Source organism: Salvia miltiorrhiza, chromosome 6, assembly GCF_028751815.1.
Source record: "Salvia miltiorrhiza cultivar Shanhuang (shh) chromosome 6, IMPLAD_Smil_shh, whole genome shotgun sequence".
Taxonomy (NCBI): Eukaryota; Viridiplantae; Streptophyta; class Magnoliopsida; order Lamiales; family Lamiaceae; genus Salvia; species Salvia miltiorrhiza.
Window position 1 is genome coordinate 44,723,407 of NC_080392.1, and position 18,479 is coordinate 44,741,885.

The 18,479-nt window shown below is 34.2% G+C and overlaps 3 protein-coding genes across 3 annotated transcripts; all 3 read left to right on the forward strand.

Moving 5' to 3' along the window:
• Positions 1-217: 217 nt before the first annotated feature.
• On the forward strand, positions 218-5,344 carry LOC130989891 (GDSL esterase/lipase At2g23540-like). Its single transcript, XM_057914044.1, has 6 exons — positions 218-581; positions 731-861; positions 2,683-2,931; positions 3,032-3,128; positions 3,623-3,781; positions 4,955-5,344. The coding sequence occupies exons 1-6, from the start codon at positions 278-280 to the stop codon at positions 5,176-5,178; spliced, it is 1,164 nt and encodes a 387-aa protein (XP_057770027.1). The 5' UTR covers positions 218-277; the 3' UTR covers positions 5,179-5,344.
• Positions 5,345-10,770: 5,426 nt separating this feature from the next.
• Positions 10,771-11,917, forward strand: LOC130989892 (dof zinc finger protein DOF3.4-like). Its single transcript, XM_057914045.1, has one exon. It carries the CDS (start codon positions 10,957-10,959, stop codon positions 11,647-11,649), a length of 693 nt encoding a protein of 230 aa, XP_057770028.1. The 5' UTR covers positions 10,771-10,956; the 3' UTR covers positions 11,650-11,917.
• A 2,075-nt stretch (positions 11,918-13,992) lies between these two features.
• Positions 13,993-18,440, forward strand: LOC130989893 (nuclear pore complex protein NUP58). Its single transcript, XM_057914046.1, has 6 exons — positions 13,993-14,573; positions 14,705-14,819; positions 15,409-15,882; positions 16,635-17,166; positions 17,610-17,650; positions 18,249-18,440. The coding sequence occupies exons 1-6, from the start codon at positions 14,278-14,280 to the stop codon at positions 18,282-18,284; spliced, it is 1,494 nt and encodes a 497-aa protein (XP_057770029.1). The 5' UTR covers positions 13,993-14,277; the 3' UTR covers positions 18,285-18,440.
• Positions 18,441-18,479: the final 39 nt, after the last annotated feature.

Sequence of the window (18,479 nt, forward strand, 5' to 3'; positions counted from 1 at the left end):
CGTGCTATGAGGTAGACAATTTTCAAATTCTCAACCAAATTCCACCAAATTAAGATTCTTGGAGATCGAATTAATTAGGCAAGAACAAAATTTGCTTACATCAAAATAAAGCAGCTAGTCGGTCCATGCTCACTTGGACAAGTTAAATATTATCGATGACCTAATACTAGAAAAACCATCATTAAATTCCCAATGGTCACACCAAAATACAACTCCTAAGATTTTACATTCTTGTAATTTCCCTATAATAAATTAATTATGTGAGACATATATATATATGTGTGTGGGTGTGCAAACTCTAGTAGTATCAGCAACCATGGCTTTCAACTTCCTTCACATCGTGGTGGCCATGATTCTCTCCTTGATCATAAATTTGAGCTCTTTTGGGCTTTCCCAAACCGAAGATTTGACAAAGGGGGCTTCATTTATCTTCGGAGATTCATTAGTAGACGCCGGCAACAATAACTATTTGCCGACGTTGTCGAGGGCCAACATCGCTCCCAACGGCATTGATTTTAAAGCCTCCGGTGGGGCTCCCACTGGCCGCTACACCAATGGGAGAACCATCGGAGACATTGTTGGTACGTTATACTATATATGTTTAACTTTATATTTATTTATATATTTTGCAATGACAAAGGCATATATGGGAGTAATTAAATTGTGTCTTTTGCAAGGTATGAAATATTTTTTGCAATATATATTTATGTGTTTAAATTTGGTGTGATAGGAGAGGAATTAGGGCAGCAACACTATGCGTTGCCGTTTCTTGCCCCAAACACTACAGGAAGAGCCATCTTGCACGGCGTCAATTATGCATCGGGAGGCGGCGGAATCATGAATGCCACCGGAAGAATTTTTGTAAGTAGCTAATTTATTGTATTTCCTTTTATAAGTACCAGCAGAGATGACGTGCATTTGCACGTAAAAATAAATTATTTTAGTATATAATTTTTTATGAATATAAATTTATATTTATTTCATTTTATGGTAATATTTATAATTTTAATATATTTTCTGAACCAATTATTGGATAATGTATTTTTTAAAATATTTTTTTCTAGGTTTCATCTTTACATAACTATTTTTTTTTTTTGATAAATTACATAGTTGAATGAAGAAAATTTAAAGACCGTGCGGGGAGGACTCTTTACATAACTAATTTTAATTCCAAGAATTTTAGCAACACTAAACTTCTAATAAAACTATTAAAATTCGACTAATCTTAAAATATTTAGTATGCATATCAAACTAAAGATCACGTAGTACTATTTTATATAAATATTTAATTTAAAATGAAAAAGTTATATGTATTTAAAGGATAAAATTTTTAGAAAATTTTCTCTCCTCTCTCATCTTTTTTTGAATAAATCTATTTTTTTTCTTAACTTATTATTTTTGCCTTTCAATAGCATCTGTTTTTAATATTATGAATTTTTTTTATTTTTTTTAGTTTTTCAATATTCAACTTAAATATATTCAGTGATTTTTTTTCTTCATATAATCTATATATTATATAAAAGAGCAGTTCAACGACTATTTTTTACGGTCAAAATTTGAAAAACAAAATCAGTTTTTTTTTAATTCACGTTCCTACATTTTCGGCCAACTCAATGCTACAAAGAAAGAAGCCCCCAAGCATATCTTAATGTACCCGTTTTTCATGCTAATTTTTTTTTGTATACCTTTTTTATATTTCTTTTTTGTTATTTTCATTTCTTCTTCTTTTTCTAAAATTTATATATTTTAATTAATAATAAAATCTTCAATATACGTATCAAATTAAAGATAATGACAAAAATTTTAATTTAATATATATCTATATAATATATAAAAGAGGAATTTTTTTCCTCCAATTTCTCCCTCTCTTTTTTCTCTCTCTTCTCCCACTAATCTTTTCACTGTTTTTTTATGTATTTTAATTATTTTCTAAACATTGTTACATTTGATTCATGAAAAAAATATTCAATATGCATTTTAAATTTAATATAGTATCAAAATCATGAAAATGAATTAAAATAAATAAGATATGAAAAAGATTAAAATGTAAAATATTTTCTCTCTTTATTAAAATTTTACAACTTTTTATTTATGTTTGTGTATGAAAATATTTATTTATTTATTATAACGTGTAATACTCTATAATGATAATAATGCGTAATGCTAATTTTTATTATCGAATTTTTTTAAAATTTATTTAATAACTTTAATTATCATTACGCTTTATACAAAGTTAAAAATTTATATATTCAAATTCAGGATTTCATTGAGTAATTGACATAGATTATTTTATTTTATTTTTAAAATGTATTTTATATTTATTTATATTATAATTTTATTTAATATTTAAAATTTATTTATTTAAATTATTGTTTAATTTCGATGTTCGTCGTGCATCGCACGGAATGGCCGTACTAGTACATATAATAATTGAGTTGGTATCAATTTTATATTAATATAGAAATATAAAAATATTTTTCGTGCATTACACGGGATGCAAATGCTAGTGTTATACTCCCTCCGTCCCACTTCAAATATCTCAAGATTATAGGAGTGTCCTATAGTTTTGAAACATTTGAAGTGGAACAGAGGAAGTATTATACATAACCATCCAATTTCGTGGGCTGATATCAAAATATAAACAAATAAAATTGTAGGCTTTGATGTTGGTTAATTTTATAGGTAAACAGGCTTTCAATGGACATTCAAGTCGATTACTTCAACATAACGAGGAGACAAATTGACAAATTGTTGGGTGCATCAAATGCAAGAGAATACATCACAAAGAGATCAATCTTCTCCATCACAGTAGGCTCCAACGATTTCTTAAACAATTATCTCCTACCCGTCATCTCAATGGGTGCAAGAATCACACAAAGCCCAAATGGCTTCGTCGATGATCTCATCGATCATCTACGAGGCCAACTCACGGTAACCACCACCATCAACTTTATTACATCATCAATGTTTAACTATTTAGGATTCTCTCAAATTCAATGTGAAATAATTAAATTGTTGCGATCGACTGCAGAGACTTTATAACCTTGATGCAAGAAAATTTGTGGTGGGAAATGTGGGGCCAATTGGATGCATACCTTACCAAAAGACTATAAATCAACTACGTGAAGGTGAATGCATTTTTTTTTTTGATGAGTTTGTCTCCTGTACACTCGGGTGTACGAGTGTACCATACACTCGGGTTGTACCCGACCCAAATCCTGATCCAATTGAACTATTCTAATTCATTTTTTCTTGAAATGATACTAACATTAACACGAAATGACACTAACACTAACACTAACACGATCTTGAAATGACAGTAACACTATTTTGTTTTACAAATGACACTATTTCGAAAATAACACTAACACTATTTTGTTTTATAAATGACACTAACACTACATGTAGGATAGTTCAATTGGGTTAGTTCCAGATCAGGATCCGGATCGAGTACGATCCGAGTATACCGTACACCCGGATGTACAAGAGATTTTGTGTTTTTTGATTGATAAATTAATAGTATTAAATAAAGAAATTTAAAAGTGATATCATAAGGGACTCGAATCCAAAATCTTTGGTCTTAGATATTAACTCCAATTGCTTGGTCAACACACGTACACAGGTGAATGCGTTTCGCTACCAAACAAGCTTGCACTTCAATACAATGCTAGGTTGAGAGATCTGATGCAAGAACTCAACGAAAACCTTAAAGGAGCCACATTCGTCCACGCCGATGTCTACGCACTTGTCATGGAGCTCATCACAAATTATGACAAATATGGTAAACATTAATTAATTTCAATTTGGATTTACCTACTTTAGTCTATTAATTATCTATGTATATACCCGTTGTGGCCCCTAGAGAGATAGAGACTAACTATATCTCTCACTTTGGTATTCACAACACAACAACCGAGTTATATACCTGAGTCCGTACACAAATTTGAAATGTAGCTTAGGAGACATTAATTAGTTTTTGGTAAATGGTTGAAAATTGTTATAAAGTGGAAAAAGAAATTCATCGAAATTGTTGTGTATGTTAAATATGTGGGCTTTTGTTTTTTTATAAATATTGAGTGTAAATGTGATTTAAAATATCAGGAATAATCTTTTAGAAAAGAAAATACAACAACTTCTATAGACGAGCGAAAGTAGTAATATCACTACAATTTCGTGTGGACAAAGAGAGTATATATATAATATTAATACGGACATGGGCGGAGTTAGGAAGAGGCAAGACGAGACTTTAGACTCTATCAAACATTTTTTTTTAATTCTTAAAACATTACTTCCTCTATTTTATAAGAATGTACCCTACCCCCGGTCCACAAAGAGTTGGTGTGTGTTTATTATTATTTTCGTTCGTCCACAAAGAATGTGTTTTCCTTTTTTAAAAACTCCCATTTATATTTTAAACCACATTCATACTCAATATTTACAAAAATATCAACCCCTTACTTTTAGAATTTAGTGAGCCCAACCTTTAAATACTACCATTTGTGTGCCCCTTTCAATCTTAAAATCACATATTTCAACAATTTTATTAAAATTCGTGTCCTCCACTCCATTACACACTCTTTATAGACGAATGAAGTATTACTTTTTTCATTTTTGTCCGTTCTATAGAATGTATCACGTCTATTTTGGGACATGACTACACTTTCGTTTTTTAACCACGACCACTCATTTTTACGTGTTTCAACACTCAATTCAATCACAACCCCTTATTTCTACATGGTAGAACCATTTGCCTACTTAATACATTATCGATCAAACATTTTTTAAAACCTGCATGTGTTGTCTTCTAAGTGATACAGTACGTTTTTGTGGGACCGGGTGAATATTAAATTATGGACATTTTATGGTAACATTGCAAGAAATATTTGTAGTTGAAGTAAAGGTTGGTGAATATGAATATGAATATGAATATGAATATGAATATGAATATGTGCAGGATTTACAAGTTCAAGTAAAGCTTGCTGTGGAAATGGTGGGCAGTTCGCCGGAATTGTGCCGTGCGGGCCGACGTCGAGCATGTGTTCCGACCGTAATAAGCATGTTTTCTGGGATCCTTACCACCCAAGCGAGGCTGCTAACGTTATCATCGCCAAACAGTTGGTCAATGGTGGTGAAAAATACATGACTCCCATCAATCTCAGGCAGCTTCGAGATCTTTGATGTTCTTCATATTAATGTTGCGACTTTCGATCTCGATCCAATCTTCATGTATAATATTATGCATTTGTGTCGATTACAACCCAATACAAAGCTTGTTATAAGCTTGTGAAGGTTTACATGATTTGCTCATATATGGAAATATTGCAAAATGAGAAGCTTTCTGCTATTCTATCACCGCACATCTCATGGCTAGGTGTAATATGGCAATAGATGAAGGGGGCCTTGTGCAATTTTTAAAATAGGCCCTTTATTAATAAATTAAAAATATATAGAAAAAATCTAGAAACTAATTAGTTGCATAATGGAGAAATTGGAAACTAATAAATCTACCTATAAAAAAAATTCAGAAACAAATTACGTAATAAATAAATTTAAAATTAATACATCTACTTAAAAAAAAGTGTTGGTTTGTTTGAATATTGAAACAAAATTACTAACAACACATTAAAAAATATATAAAAATTTTAGAAAAAAAATTATTGCATAATGAAGATATTAAAAACTAATACATCTACTTATAAAAACATTAGACACAAATTACATTGTGAAGAAGAAAGTTGCGCGCAGTAGTGAATAGTGGCCAACAGAATTTTGCGAATTTTCGAGATTTTTCGTGAGAAATGAGAATGATGAACGAAATCAAAATTTAATTTTTCGCAAAATTATACATATATACAGGGTTAGATTCCATTCAGAATTTAATTTTTCGCTAGAAATGAGAATAATGAACAGAATCAATAAATCCTATGAATAAATCAATATAATTGATGAACAAACGTATCTATCTAGTATGCTGAAAATCTCGTCACCTTCATAATTCGAACCCCACACCAAAAATGCTTGTTTATAAAAATTATTGACTTGTTCGCGACTGTTCAGATGAATTCTCAATTTTCACGCTACTTGAGGATCGAACAGACCCCGCTCCTAATTCATCAATTCAGGTTTGCTCACCCCTAGTTGTTGGACTTTATATTATGCATATTGAAGAATATGGAATAAGAATTTGAGCGATCAAAGTATAGTCGAATTGTAATATTTCCCCTTTTAATCTCCTTAAACATTCCATTCTAATAATCCGAGAAGATATATTTTGGCATTATCGGAAAGATGGGATCTGAACCAAAAAAAAAAATAGTTGTACAAATATAGTGCAGTCTGATAAATGTAGGAATAGAGGAGATTATATTCTCCTAAGACAACAAGACAAAAAGATAGGCAATCCTGAGACAGCAGGCGGGGGACCCCCCAACCCCACCCCACCCCACCCAACCCAACCCAACACAGTTTCTCTGCCAATAAACAAAATTCAACAAAACACACACAGATATTCACACACAACACAAACACAATGTGTGTGTGAGAGAGAGAGAGAGAGAGAGAGTGAAAAGGACTAGATAGAAGGAGTGCGCGCAGTCAGTGGTCAAATTAGCAAACAGCTCTGCTCTTCACCATCTGCCACTTACACACAGTACAATCACGGCTCCTTCCGGCGTGCTACTCATCAACCACCCTATTCCCCGACCAACTCTCTCTCTCTCTCTCTCTCTCTCTCTCTCTCTCGAGAATATTAATGTTTTTGTGGGGGGAAATTATGAAATCTTGTGTTTGTATAAATGTGATGTAGTCACAGGTAATAACTGACATCAGTTTATAGTAGGTGGAGATGGAGATGAAAATTGGAATGATTGTTGTATATGGTGGTGGGGGTGGGGGGGGGGGGGGTGATGTGGGAGACATGGGAACGAGAAATCCGGCAAGTAATTGGAGTACGGAGCATCTGATGGAATTGTAGAGAGAGAGAGAGGGACAGGGACGGGTCCGGAGGTGGAGGGAAGCAATCCAATAATTGCTCGCCCACGCTATTCCGACAATCATGATATTGTCTGTCCGAATTCAACTACCTTCCCATCAGTCAATCTTTTTCCTCTTCTTACACGCTCACTGTGTGTGCGTCTCTCTCTCTCTCTCTCTCTCTCTCTCTCTCTCTTCCCCCCTATCTCCTTTCGATTTCGGTCTTTACCCATTTCTTCTGCTTTGCTTCTGCGTGCCGTTTATTACATAGTTTTTCCACAATAAACAATAATTATTTACATCGACTATGACAAAAAATTGTCATACACGAACTCTGGAAAAAGTTATTCCCTCCGTCTCGTTACTTTTGAGCATAAAAATTAAGGAATGTGTAATTAGTAAATAAAGTGAATCAATGGAGAAATAGAAATAAATTGAGATTTGTAAAAATAAATATAGAGAGGGAGGGTAAGTGTTGTCGTGCTGAGTCCATTTGTTAATTAGTCTCTTAATTAAGTATATGTCAATACATTAATTTATGTTTTTATTGAAATTCTTCACATGAGTTTGACTCTCGGCGATATTATAGCTTAGTTGTAAGTTGGAAGTTCACTTAATATTGGTCTAATTTCTAATGATGAAGACTATTTAGAAGCTCGGAGATCTAAGAAGACAAAAATTAATATATTTAAATTAATTTCGACTGTCAACAATTCTCTAATTTCGTCGAAAGTCAAACTTAGGTGCAACAAAAATATAAATTTACACATTTTTTGGCTTAATTGAAAGTTCATGTGATATTTACAATTTTTTTTTCAAAATTTATGTATTTTTTGGTCGTAACCCCTATTTATATTAGGGCGAAGGTGTAAATTAGCCCCTGAACTAGCCCCCTAGAGCCTTTAGCCCCCCATACTCGGTCAAAAGCGCGTTGACCACCCGTTTGAAAATTAAAAAAAAATTTAAAAGAGACTGCGTTTAGGCGCCGTTTAACTCGTGGACCTATTTGCACCCTTCTTTCGGGAGTTCAGGGAGGTCAACACGCTTTGACCGAGTATGAGGGGCTAAAGGCTCTAGGGGGTGTAGTTCAGGGGCTAATATGCACCTTCGCCCATTATATTATATCCTGTTAGTTGCACCTTGCTGAACATAATATGTATTCCAATTATAATATGCTTGTTTTTCTTCTTTTATTACACCACCTATATTTTCTTATGACATAACACAGTATATGAACTAATATTAATATCTTTTACTCTTTCTCATGAGTATATTCCTAACTCTTTAAACAATACTACTATCTTATCTTTAAGTGTGATAAATTGATAAATATACATGTTAAATATTCTTCATACTATTTTACCTTTCCTTTACTATGTGGAAATTTACATTGATTTCGAATTTCGATGGTAGATATGGATTTAACAAACTATATATTATTTTTTTGTTGGTTTGAGTTTGTCCTTGGCTGCACCTACAGTACCCCCTCTACCTCTGTCCCTGCTTTAATATAAATTAATTAGTTTTTCTGAAATCTCTTCGACACCACCAAATTTCCAATTGCTAGGTAAAATTTGTATGAAATATTTGATAGAATCCTGCAAGGACAAAAATGACGTAAAAGTTGAAAACAAATCCAATTGTGTCTGGATAAGTATGACCAAGAATATGAGATTATTATAAAAGGTAATAGCCCAAAGATACACGAATTAAAAAAATATATATATAAATTTTATTTGAATTTTAAATTAAATTAAAAAATACATAAATTTATATTTTCATTGCAATTTTCACCTGAGTTTGATTTTCGACGGAATTAGATTTAGTCGAAATTAATTAAATATATATTTAGTTTTGCCTTCTTAGACCTCCGAGCTTCTAAATACTCTAATATCAGGTAAATTTGCGACTGTCAACTAAGCTGTAATTTCGTAAAAAGTCAAACTCAGATGAAAATTACAACAAAAATATAAATTCATATTTTTTTTATTTAATTAAAAATTTGAAGTGAAAATTATAACTTTTTATAAAAAAAAATCATGTATTTGTAGCCATAATCCCATTATTACATATTATTGAGTCGGACAATATAAGTATGTTGTAACATCAAAATCCCAATGAGCATCACGCTTAACAGTTAGGGTGAGTCTGCTGCATTATTGTTTGTAATTGTTGCCCACTATATATATATACTTGTGTAGCATAATTGCCTCATATAGTATAGTACTCCCTCCGTCCCAAACGAAATGTCCTGTTTTTCTTTTTGGGCTGTCCCAAACGAAATGTCATGTTTCCTTTTTTGGCAATACACTCTCTCTTTATACTTAATATTTAAATAATTTCCATCAACCCACTTTATCTACTTTATACACATTTCTTAATCTCCGTGCCGAAAAGAAATGAGTCATTTCGTTTGGGACGGAGGGAGTATATAATATTATATAAATAATATATGATGGCTTTAGTCATTACTGCACATGCACATGCTTTATACATTTAATTACCACTAAATTGATCGTGCACACCATCCTACCCCACCAACGCCATAATCATCGATGATGTCTTCTTGATATGATTTCATCAATGTTACACCAATTACAAATAGAAGATATATATATTAATGAATTGAAATTTCGCTCCATTAGTGCTTTATTAATTATCTGCTGTTTCACCGATCCCTCCCACCATCTCAATTTACAAAGATATCGAAAAATTAAGACAATTGATGGTTGGAGCTCCCACGTGGATGAAACAACCTCCTTTTGAATCCAGCATGGAAGATATTATCCGTCCTTATTATCTTGAAATATTTTCTTTTTGCACGAAAATTATAAAAATATAGTGTTTTGCATGTAGATGAAAATGTGAAAAGATGAATAAAGGGTAAAACTTTTATCAAATAAGAAAATGTCTCAACATAGGTGAGACGCCCAAAATAAAAATTGTCTTTAGATAGGTGGGACTGATGAAGTATAATTTTAGTATAAAATCATGATTTGAAAAAAAAAAAAAATCTAAGTATGACCTGGATCGGAGCAATCAACCATATATAGACAATATTTTGTTAACAACATTAGTTAACATTCACAAAATAAAACAAAAATTGTTGTTTTTTTATATGTATATAAAAACTCTCAATTATCATGGATCTGTACTGGGCAAATTCATATTAATGTACAATAACTTCTAAATGAAATCACGCTTAAAAAATTAAATTTAATAGACTCAACTTAGATCTCATTTACAGCTTGCAGTTGCAATTATATATTGAAAGTATAGACATTCTTATTTAGGGTTAACACATAAGCTTCAAATATACCAATTAAAATTCTATGCACGTGCATGTGCAGATTTTTTTAGGACATGGTACAAAATACATGTGTATATTATATTTGAATTAATCAAATACCAATACCAATCATGCTATTATAAATTAAATCAAATATCCAAATAAATACAACTCACACGTCGTCAGTGAGACTTGAACCAATAACCTCTTGAAAGAGAAGTCTTTAGTGTATCAGCCTTACCGCTTGACTTAGACTTTTCGACAATAACATTAATTTAGGACAACGTTAATTAAGCATGAAAAATAAACAAATAGCAAAAGACAACACATGTAAACCGTGCATTTAGTAGTTTGCGTATATTATTTTGAAAATAATTTGTGGAAGGTGTGTAATAATAATAATGCAATAAGCAACCAAAAAAGAACTATTGGAAATGAAAAGCATTGATCGAGTAAGGGGCCGTACCAATAATATGAAAAATGTTGGGAATTCATGCATATAAGAACCCCCCATATAGGAGCCGACCCAAACAAAGCCTGTTTCCAGCCGACTCATTTTATGCATTCCTAAAACTAATGCCTCTGCAAAAGCTGCCTCTCTCTCTCATCTCTCTCTCTAACCCCTCTATAATATAAACCCTCTCAGCCCCCAGCATTTGCCAACACTTCTCTTTCTGCACACAGACATAGCATAGATGGCTACGGACACGGCTGAGAGGAAGGCTGCGAGGTCGGGGCAGGCGCCGCCGCCGGAGCCGGAGCACCTCCCCTGCCCGCGCTGCTCCTCCACCAACACCAAGTTCTGCTACTACAACAACTACAACTTCTCGCAGCCGCGCCACTTCTGCAAGGCCTGCCGCCGCTACTGGACCCACGGCGGCACCCTCCGCGACATCCCCGTCGGCGGCGGCAGCCGCAAGAACGCCAAGCGCTCCCGCTCCTCCGCCGCCGCCGCCGGCGGCGGCGCGTTCTCCCCGCCGCCGCACCACGATTTCCGCGGCTTCCCCGGCGGCGCCTCGCAGCTGCTCGTCCCCTTCGCCGCCGATCACGGCGGCGCGGGGGCGTTCTCCGGCGACGCGAAGATGTGCGGGAGCTTCACGTCGCTGCTGAACACGCAGGGGGCCGGGCTGTGGGCCCTGGGCGGGTTCGGGCTCGGGCTCGGGCACGGGTTTGAGGAGGTCGGGTTCGGGCTGGGGCGGGCCGTGTGGCCGTTTCCTGGGGTGGTTGAAGGCGGGCCCGCGAGTGGGGGCGGCGGCGGGGGTGGGGGGGCGAGCGTGGCGGGGAACACGTGGCAGCTTGAGAGTGGGGAGAGTGGATATAGCAACGGCGACTGTTTTGCTTTGCCCGATCTTGCTATTTCCACGCCGGGGGGGAATTTTATGAAATGAGATCAATTTATTTTATTTATTTGTGCTTTTGTATTTAGGAAACTGAAGTTACGAGGCAGCACATGCATATGATATGAGAGGGAAATTGAAGGAGGTTTAATTATGGCATAGATTTTTTTTTTTTTTTTGCAGTTTTTTTATGAATGCTGATTGCCATAGGGGTTTTGTTTTGCTTGTTTTTTTGGGCAATCATCTTGTTTTCAGACCAAACTTATGTTGTACTTAACTTGCTAGATGACTCCCAATGAATGTTCAAACTTTTTTTTTTATTTTTTATTTTAATTAAGTCGAAATATTTTGGCTACAAGAAACATCAAACACACATACATGTATATACTAGTATTTTTTTTTTTTTGAGAAAAATGTATATACTAGTATTAGTTTACACATAATCAACATTAAAGATTTTCAGCAGTAATATGAAAGCCTTGTCGCATATAGTAGAAAACATAAGGCAAAGTTGTGATTTTTATTTTCGATAAATAAAATTTTAAAGACCATATAACAGATTTATCGTTTGACTTTGAGATTAATTCTATTCTTATTTCGTTACTTTCTTACAATATAAAACCAACGACTTTAGGCTTTGTATAGAGCTAGGTGTATAAATTACGTAAAACATTCAACAAGTAACGGCGGCAATATGTTCTCTTGAATATGCATGCATTGTATTATTTTGTGGGAATTGATCTAATGTCTCACAATTATATAGTATGTGTTATCACATTTCATTACTATATTTATTGTTTTAAAAATATTCTTTTAGAAAATAAAATTTATTATAAAATTATGAATTATACTTCAACTTTTATTTCAAAAAATAAAAATTAAAAAAATTATATACCCCAACTTTGTATTTATCAATCCTATATTAACTAATAAAAATAAAGATTACATGACAAAAAATAATTACGTGTCCTAATTGAATGGAATAAAGTCTAGTTTACAATAAAAAAAATTAAATTAAAACACATATAATAGAATTTGAGGAAAAAAGATGAAATAAAATACTAAAAATATTGAAAATGGGTCAGCAGGTATTTTATTTTATTACAGTGAAAATGGGCCAAACTATGAAATGATGTTTGGGCTTGTATATTTTGTGATTCTAACGTTTTGGGTCTTTGCAGCCTTCTTGATTATTTCAATTATTTGAACCAATTTTACTTGACTTTGATCACATTTATAATGTAGAATTAAGAAAATTATAATCTGAGGACTAAAAATATTCAATCATACATATAATTTACAATGGAAAATAAACGCCCCCTTAAAAATTAGGCTATGTAGATAAAAGTATTTTAGGATAATTTATTATTGATGAAAATATATTAAAATTTTGATGTATCTTAAAGGTTTGATAATTTCTACCATGAAGTAATTTGCTTCGCATCTCATTAAAATGGTGAAATTAGAGAAATCATAATAATAAGAATAAAAATATTCAACAATGTAGCTATCATTCATGAAAAATAAATGCTCACTTAGAATTACAACTAATACACCTCGTATCATCAATATTTTCAATGCACATTCAAAAAATAAAAATAAAAAATGAGAAACAACTTTGTTAACACAAATTCTCCTATACACCCGAATGTGTAGGAATGCATGAGGATAATTTTCAACTGAACATTCTAGATTAGTTGGTGGGCCTGCGTGCCTTGTATTTACAAGATCACGGGACTTTGAGTTCAATAAGTTCAATATTTTTTCAGACCCATCTCAACTCTATTTAAAAGTATCATTTGCATGCATTAAAAGTGTCATTTATAATATATTGTTTATTTTTGCAAAATATCATTTGAATTAATTAAAAATATCATTTAGGAAGTGTCATTTTCTGGTATAAAAAGTGTCATTTGTGAAACATCATTTTATCTATCCATTCGAAAGTATCATATACATTAAAAGTATCAATTTTTTTAGTAAAAATTTCATTTTTAATATATCATTTATTTTTATATAAATTATAATTTGATTTTAAAAATTGTATTTGTGAGTTAGTGTTTAAAAATTAAATAAAATACTCCCTCCGTCCCCAAAATAAGTTTCTCTTTGGGGACGGCACGGGTTTTAAGGAAAATTGGTAAAGTGTATTGATAGTGGAGAAAAATATGTTTTAATTAGTATTGAGAGTGGTGAAAAAGTGAAATGTAAGAATAAATAAAGTATTATTAGTGGTGGGGTAGTTGTCCAAAAATCGAAAGAAAGAAAAAGAAACTTATTTGAGGGACGTTCCAAAAAAAAAAAAAAAGAACTTATTTTGGGGACGGAGGGAGTATTTTTTTGTGAACTTACTAAAACAGTGAAAATGGAACATTGACTGTGTACGGATGAAGCATTGATTTTCCCTAAAATTTAACCTTCTCCATTTTCTTGCGGTGAATGGCGCCTTTTTCCTTGGTTTAGGGTTTTGATTTTGAAAAAGGAGGAGGAAATGGGTTTTACAGTTCTGTGTCAAACGAACTTCGATTCTGCATCGAGATATTGTTCCGGCGTTCTCCGCCCCAACAAAACACCGTAGAAAAGCTTCAATTGTTGTGAATCATCCCCGAAGATTCCAAGCTTCGCATCGTGAATAGTCCCCGCAATCCTCAAGCTTGGAGTCGTGAATAATTCTCGAAAATGGCATTCTCATTCTCCCCTCAGCAGCCGCAGCAATCTCTTTTCCAGTCTCCTTTTCAACAATCCTCGCCGTTCCAACCCCAACAGCAACAGCAGCAGCAGCAGCAGCAGCAGCAGCAATCTCCTTTCCAGTTACAATTGTCGCAGCCGCAACAACATCAGCCTCAACCTCAGCCACAGCAGCAGCAGCAGCAGCCGCAGCTCTATCTTTTCACGAATGATAAAGTTCCCGCCACTTATAGTACCAAGTGGGCTGACCTACATCCCGATTCGCAGAAAGTCCTGCTTCAAATTGAGTAATTTTCTTGAGCTTTCCGGTTGGAATTTGTGGTCTTCCTTCCCTTTTTGCTTTTACTTTTTTAGGGTATCCTTTTCTTGTATGTTTTTTTGGGGGTTGATTAAGAATTGAGTTTTGGTGTGGATGTAGGGAGAGGATATTGGAGTACAGAGATGAAAGCCAGAGATTAGATCAATGCAGCAGGCTTTTCGATTCGTCTGTCTCTAACAATGGATTTGAACTTGATGCCAGCTATATTGTTCAGGTTCATAACTTCACATTATTCTTTGACTTATGTACTCAATGTGCGAGTTTAAAACTAAATCAAGTATCTGTGGTTTTCTGTCGTCTAGAGCATTATATATGGATTTTATGTCAATAACTGTGATGTAAATATTCTCGCAGATATATGGTGCTTTTGACAAAGTACTAAATAACTATTTGACTGTCTCTCTTTACTCGTCTTTCATATGTCTGTGTTTAGGCCTTAGGTTGAGGTTCTTTGTTATGACACATGGTATAATTTGTAAAACTTTGAGTTCATCATTTTAGGCAATAGTTATGACCAGGTACAACTTGATGAAGTGTGTGTGAACGATTTTACTTTCATGCTTATGTTTTCTTGCAAGTTCTTTACTTTCTTTTTATGATATATGGTTTCTTGATTTTCAAATGTTAATGCAGGAACCTGATTAATTTGTATGATGGTTACTGGTTAGCTTCTTATTTTGCCGACTTGATATATAGGAATTTAAACTTATTTGGAGATGATAATAATTTTTTGGGGAATTATTTCACTGTCAATTTAATTGATCATCAATCACTTTATAAGTATTTATGGGATACTTTCTCAGGAACTTGGTGGAATTACCATTTCTATGGAGAGGCAGAAGGCGACCCTGCAAGAGCTAATGACTGTTGTGAAAGATATGCTGCGAAATACAGAAGTAGCTGTTCGATCTTTTATGATTTTACGACCCAGGTTTCTTCACCAAACCAAAAGTTCTGCAGCGGGTGCCAGTGCACCATCTCAGCCTTCTGGGGCAACTGTCATTCAAACATCAAGTGGTCAGCCTGCAGGAAACTCTTTGGTTCAAGTCATTGATTTCTACAGTGGGCTACCAAAGAAGCCGTCGCCCTTTTTGCAGCAAACTGTTGCCAGATTTGAGAAGTATCTTCTGGAATGTCGTCAGTGGATTGAAGAATTAGAACAGTTGCTACTTTTAGACTCTGGAAAACATTCTTTCAATTCAAGTTCTTCGCTGTTGCAATCTCTGCCTAAAGTAATGACTAACGTACATGACTTCTTTGTCCATGTTGCAGCAAAGGTAATGAGGAAAGTAGCTCTTTGTGTTTTTGGTGGCATTTGAATATCCTAAATCCTTGTTCATCTGATCAGCACAACTTTTTACTTCCTTGTTTATGGCTTATTCAAACTAGTGTAACTGTCTTGTCATTTTGTGATGTGGCATGAGACTGACTGAGACATCCTTTGTTAAATGGGTAATACCTGCATTTCTACGTTGGAGTCTTATTTGCTTTTAGTGTTTGTTCACTGTTTCAATTGTTACACCATAGATGAGATCAAGTAGAGTTCCTTTTCCTCTTGTCTTGTAGTAAAAATCTGAATGTTTCTAATAGTTCTGTTAATGAGGTTAGTATGTTAATCAAAGACAGTTAAGCAGTTCCATTTACTGTGGCAGTGGAATAGCTACTCACATCTTAACCCTTTCAGGCTTCTGTTTCTCCTTGTTTCACTTACTAGTGTACTCTTTGTAAACAAATTTGAACCCTGCAACTTTCAAGCCTATTTATTTCTTTTTTCTCAATTTAAATTAATAATGCTTCTGGAATTAAAATTAACATGATCTAAAAGCTTTCAAATCTGTTTTAAAATCCTGATACGATCATTCTGTGCTTTAGCAGTACTCTTCAACTCAATCTTGCCCTAAAGGATAGATTTCAATATGCTTATTTGCTTTTGCTAGACTGCTGCTGTGTTATTTGCAACTGCTTTGTGCTTCTGCTTTTGAATTCTTTACCTGGTTCCATTAAGTTGCTCTGTCTTATGCTTGTGTAGGTGGAAAGTATTCATCAGTACATTGAATCTATGAGAACAGCATATCTTGCTGACCAACGCCATCGAGGAGATGAGAACGATCCATTTCTTGAAGCTGATAGGAGGGAAACAGCAAAACAGGAGGCTGCGGCTCGAAGGGTTCATCCGACTATACATTTACCTAATGTTCCACAACCATCTGGTCAGGCTACAGGACTCTTAGCCTTGTCAGCGGCAACTGGAGCATCGACTTCAACAAACCCGTCAAGCTCCACTACTGTACCAGCATCAAGTGGAAGTGGATCTCTATTCTTTTCTACTCCTGCTGCTGCCTCATCAACACCCTCTTTGTTCTCAACCCCCACCAGTTCAGCTCCATTCTCGTCTTTGTTAGGAACTGCTGCTTCACAGTCATCACCTTTTAGTTCCTTGTCTGCTTCACAGTCATCACCTTTTAGTTCCTTGGCTGCTTCATCATCTGCCTTTGGTATTTCCACTCCCATTAGTTCAACCCCTGCTGGAGCCTCAACATTTTCAACACCTTTTGCTACAGGTGAGGTGTCACTTTTTTATTTTTTACTAGGTATTGAGATTTCTATAAATGCCAAAATGGACAATGAATAGGAGAACAAGGAATGGAAAAAAAATGACAAAACTGCTGTCCTTTTGTAATTTGTTTTTAACTGCTAAAACTAATTCTTTCATGCTAATTGTTATTGCTGGATACTATAAATTAGCCAGACAACGTATAATATGATGTTTTGTCTGTTTAGTATGACTCAAGATACTCCAATGCTTTTTTGAGTTTATGGACTAAAATCTAAAATTATTACTGAATAGTGTTACTTCTTTAGAAGACGGCTCTGAGATGTTATATATCACAGGACAAAAGTCACTTATATTGCATGAAAATAGTAGTGCCATGCATGAATAGTTTTTTGTTGTTTTTATGCTCTTTTGCTCTATCTCCCTGAACAACCTTTGTTTTGTGAATAGGAGCTGCAACTGGGTCTGGAGCAAGCTTTGGAATGGCATCAGTAAGTAAACTTGACTTCTCTTCAATAAAATTGCCTTCCACTCCCAAATTATGTTTTTGCATGGTTTACATTAGTTAAACAAGCTTTTAGAGGGTGTTTGGCTGAGCTTATAAGCTCCTTAAAACAATTGTAAGCTCTTGAGAAGTGTTTGGTAAAATAAGTTCATAAACAACTTATAAACTGTAAAAATAAGCTCCCTCAAAAAATAAGTTCCTCAACTCTCACTTTCCTTTTCATAATCTCATAAGCAACAATCATTCTACCAAAGTAACTCTACTATGGTTTATTATTTCCATTATAAACCCTTACAAGTTTATCTATCTTTAATTTTCTCTTTCTACCTAGGATTTTCTTTCTCTAGCTCACAATTTTCTCTCTAACTTAAAATATCAATCATCCAAATACTTTGACAACTTATAAACTCTTGAGGCATTACATCTTATAAGCTCTTTAAAATAAGCTTAGCGAAACACCCCCTTAATCAGGCCAATTGTGATTCAAGTTTGAATGAACTGATCTAGTGTGATTATTTACTTTTCAAAATTTAGGCTGTATGAGATTTCAAAATCATTTACGCTCGTCTCCATTTATCCTGCAGAAGGCGAGAGCAAAGAGTCGCACGGGGCGGCGCTAGCGAGGAAGAATGCACCACCACTGTTACTATCCATCTTATTTGTCTCGACTTACTTAACATGTATTTGTTCCAAGTTGAGCTCAGAAACTTGTTTCATTGCGATTCTGAATTTTATGGCCGGAAGAAAATCAGATACGAGTAAAAGCACCTTTTGCCTTTCCTGCTTCTCAGTTTCAGGTTTCTCAATTCAATAAA

Coding starts and splice junctions, on each gene's coding strand:
- LOC130989891 (XM_057914044.1), top strand. CDS start 278: ATGTGTGTGGGTGTGCAAACTCTAGTAGTATCAGCAACCATGGCTTTC. Junction 862..2,682: donor ATGCCACCGGAAGAATTTTT/GTAAGTAGCTAA, acceptor TTAATTTTATAG/GTAAACAGGCTTTCAATGGA. Junction 3,782..4,954: donor CACAAATTATGACAAATATG/GTAAACATTAAT, acceptor GAATATGTGCAG/GATTTACAAGTTCAAGTAAA.
- LOC130989892 (XM_057914045.1), top strand. CDS start 10,957: ATGGCTACGGACACGGCTGAGAGGAAGGCTGCGAGGTCGGGGCAGGCG.
- LOC130989893 (XM_057914046.1), top strand. CDS start 14,278: ATGGCATTCTCATTCTCCCCTCAGCAGCCGCAGCAATCTCTTTTCCAG. Junction 14,574..14,704: donor AAAGTCCTGCTTCAAATTGA/GTAATTTTCTTG, acceptor GTGTGGATGTAG/GGAGAGGATATTGGAGTACA. Junction 14,820..15,408: donor ATGCCAGCTATATTGTTCAG/GTTCATAACTTC, acceptor ATACTTTCTCAG/GAACTTGGTGGAATTACCAT.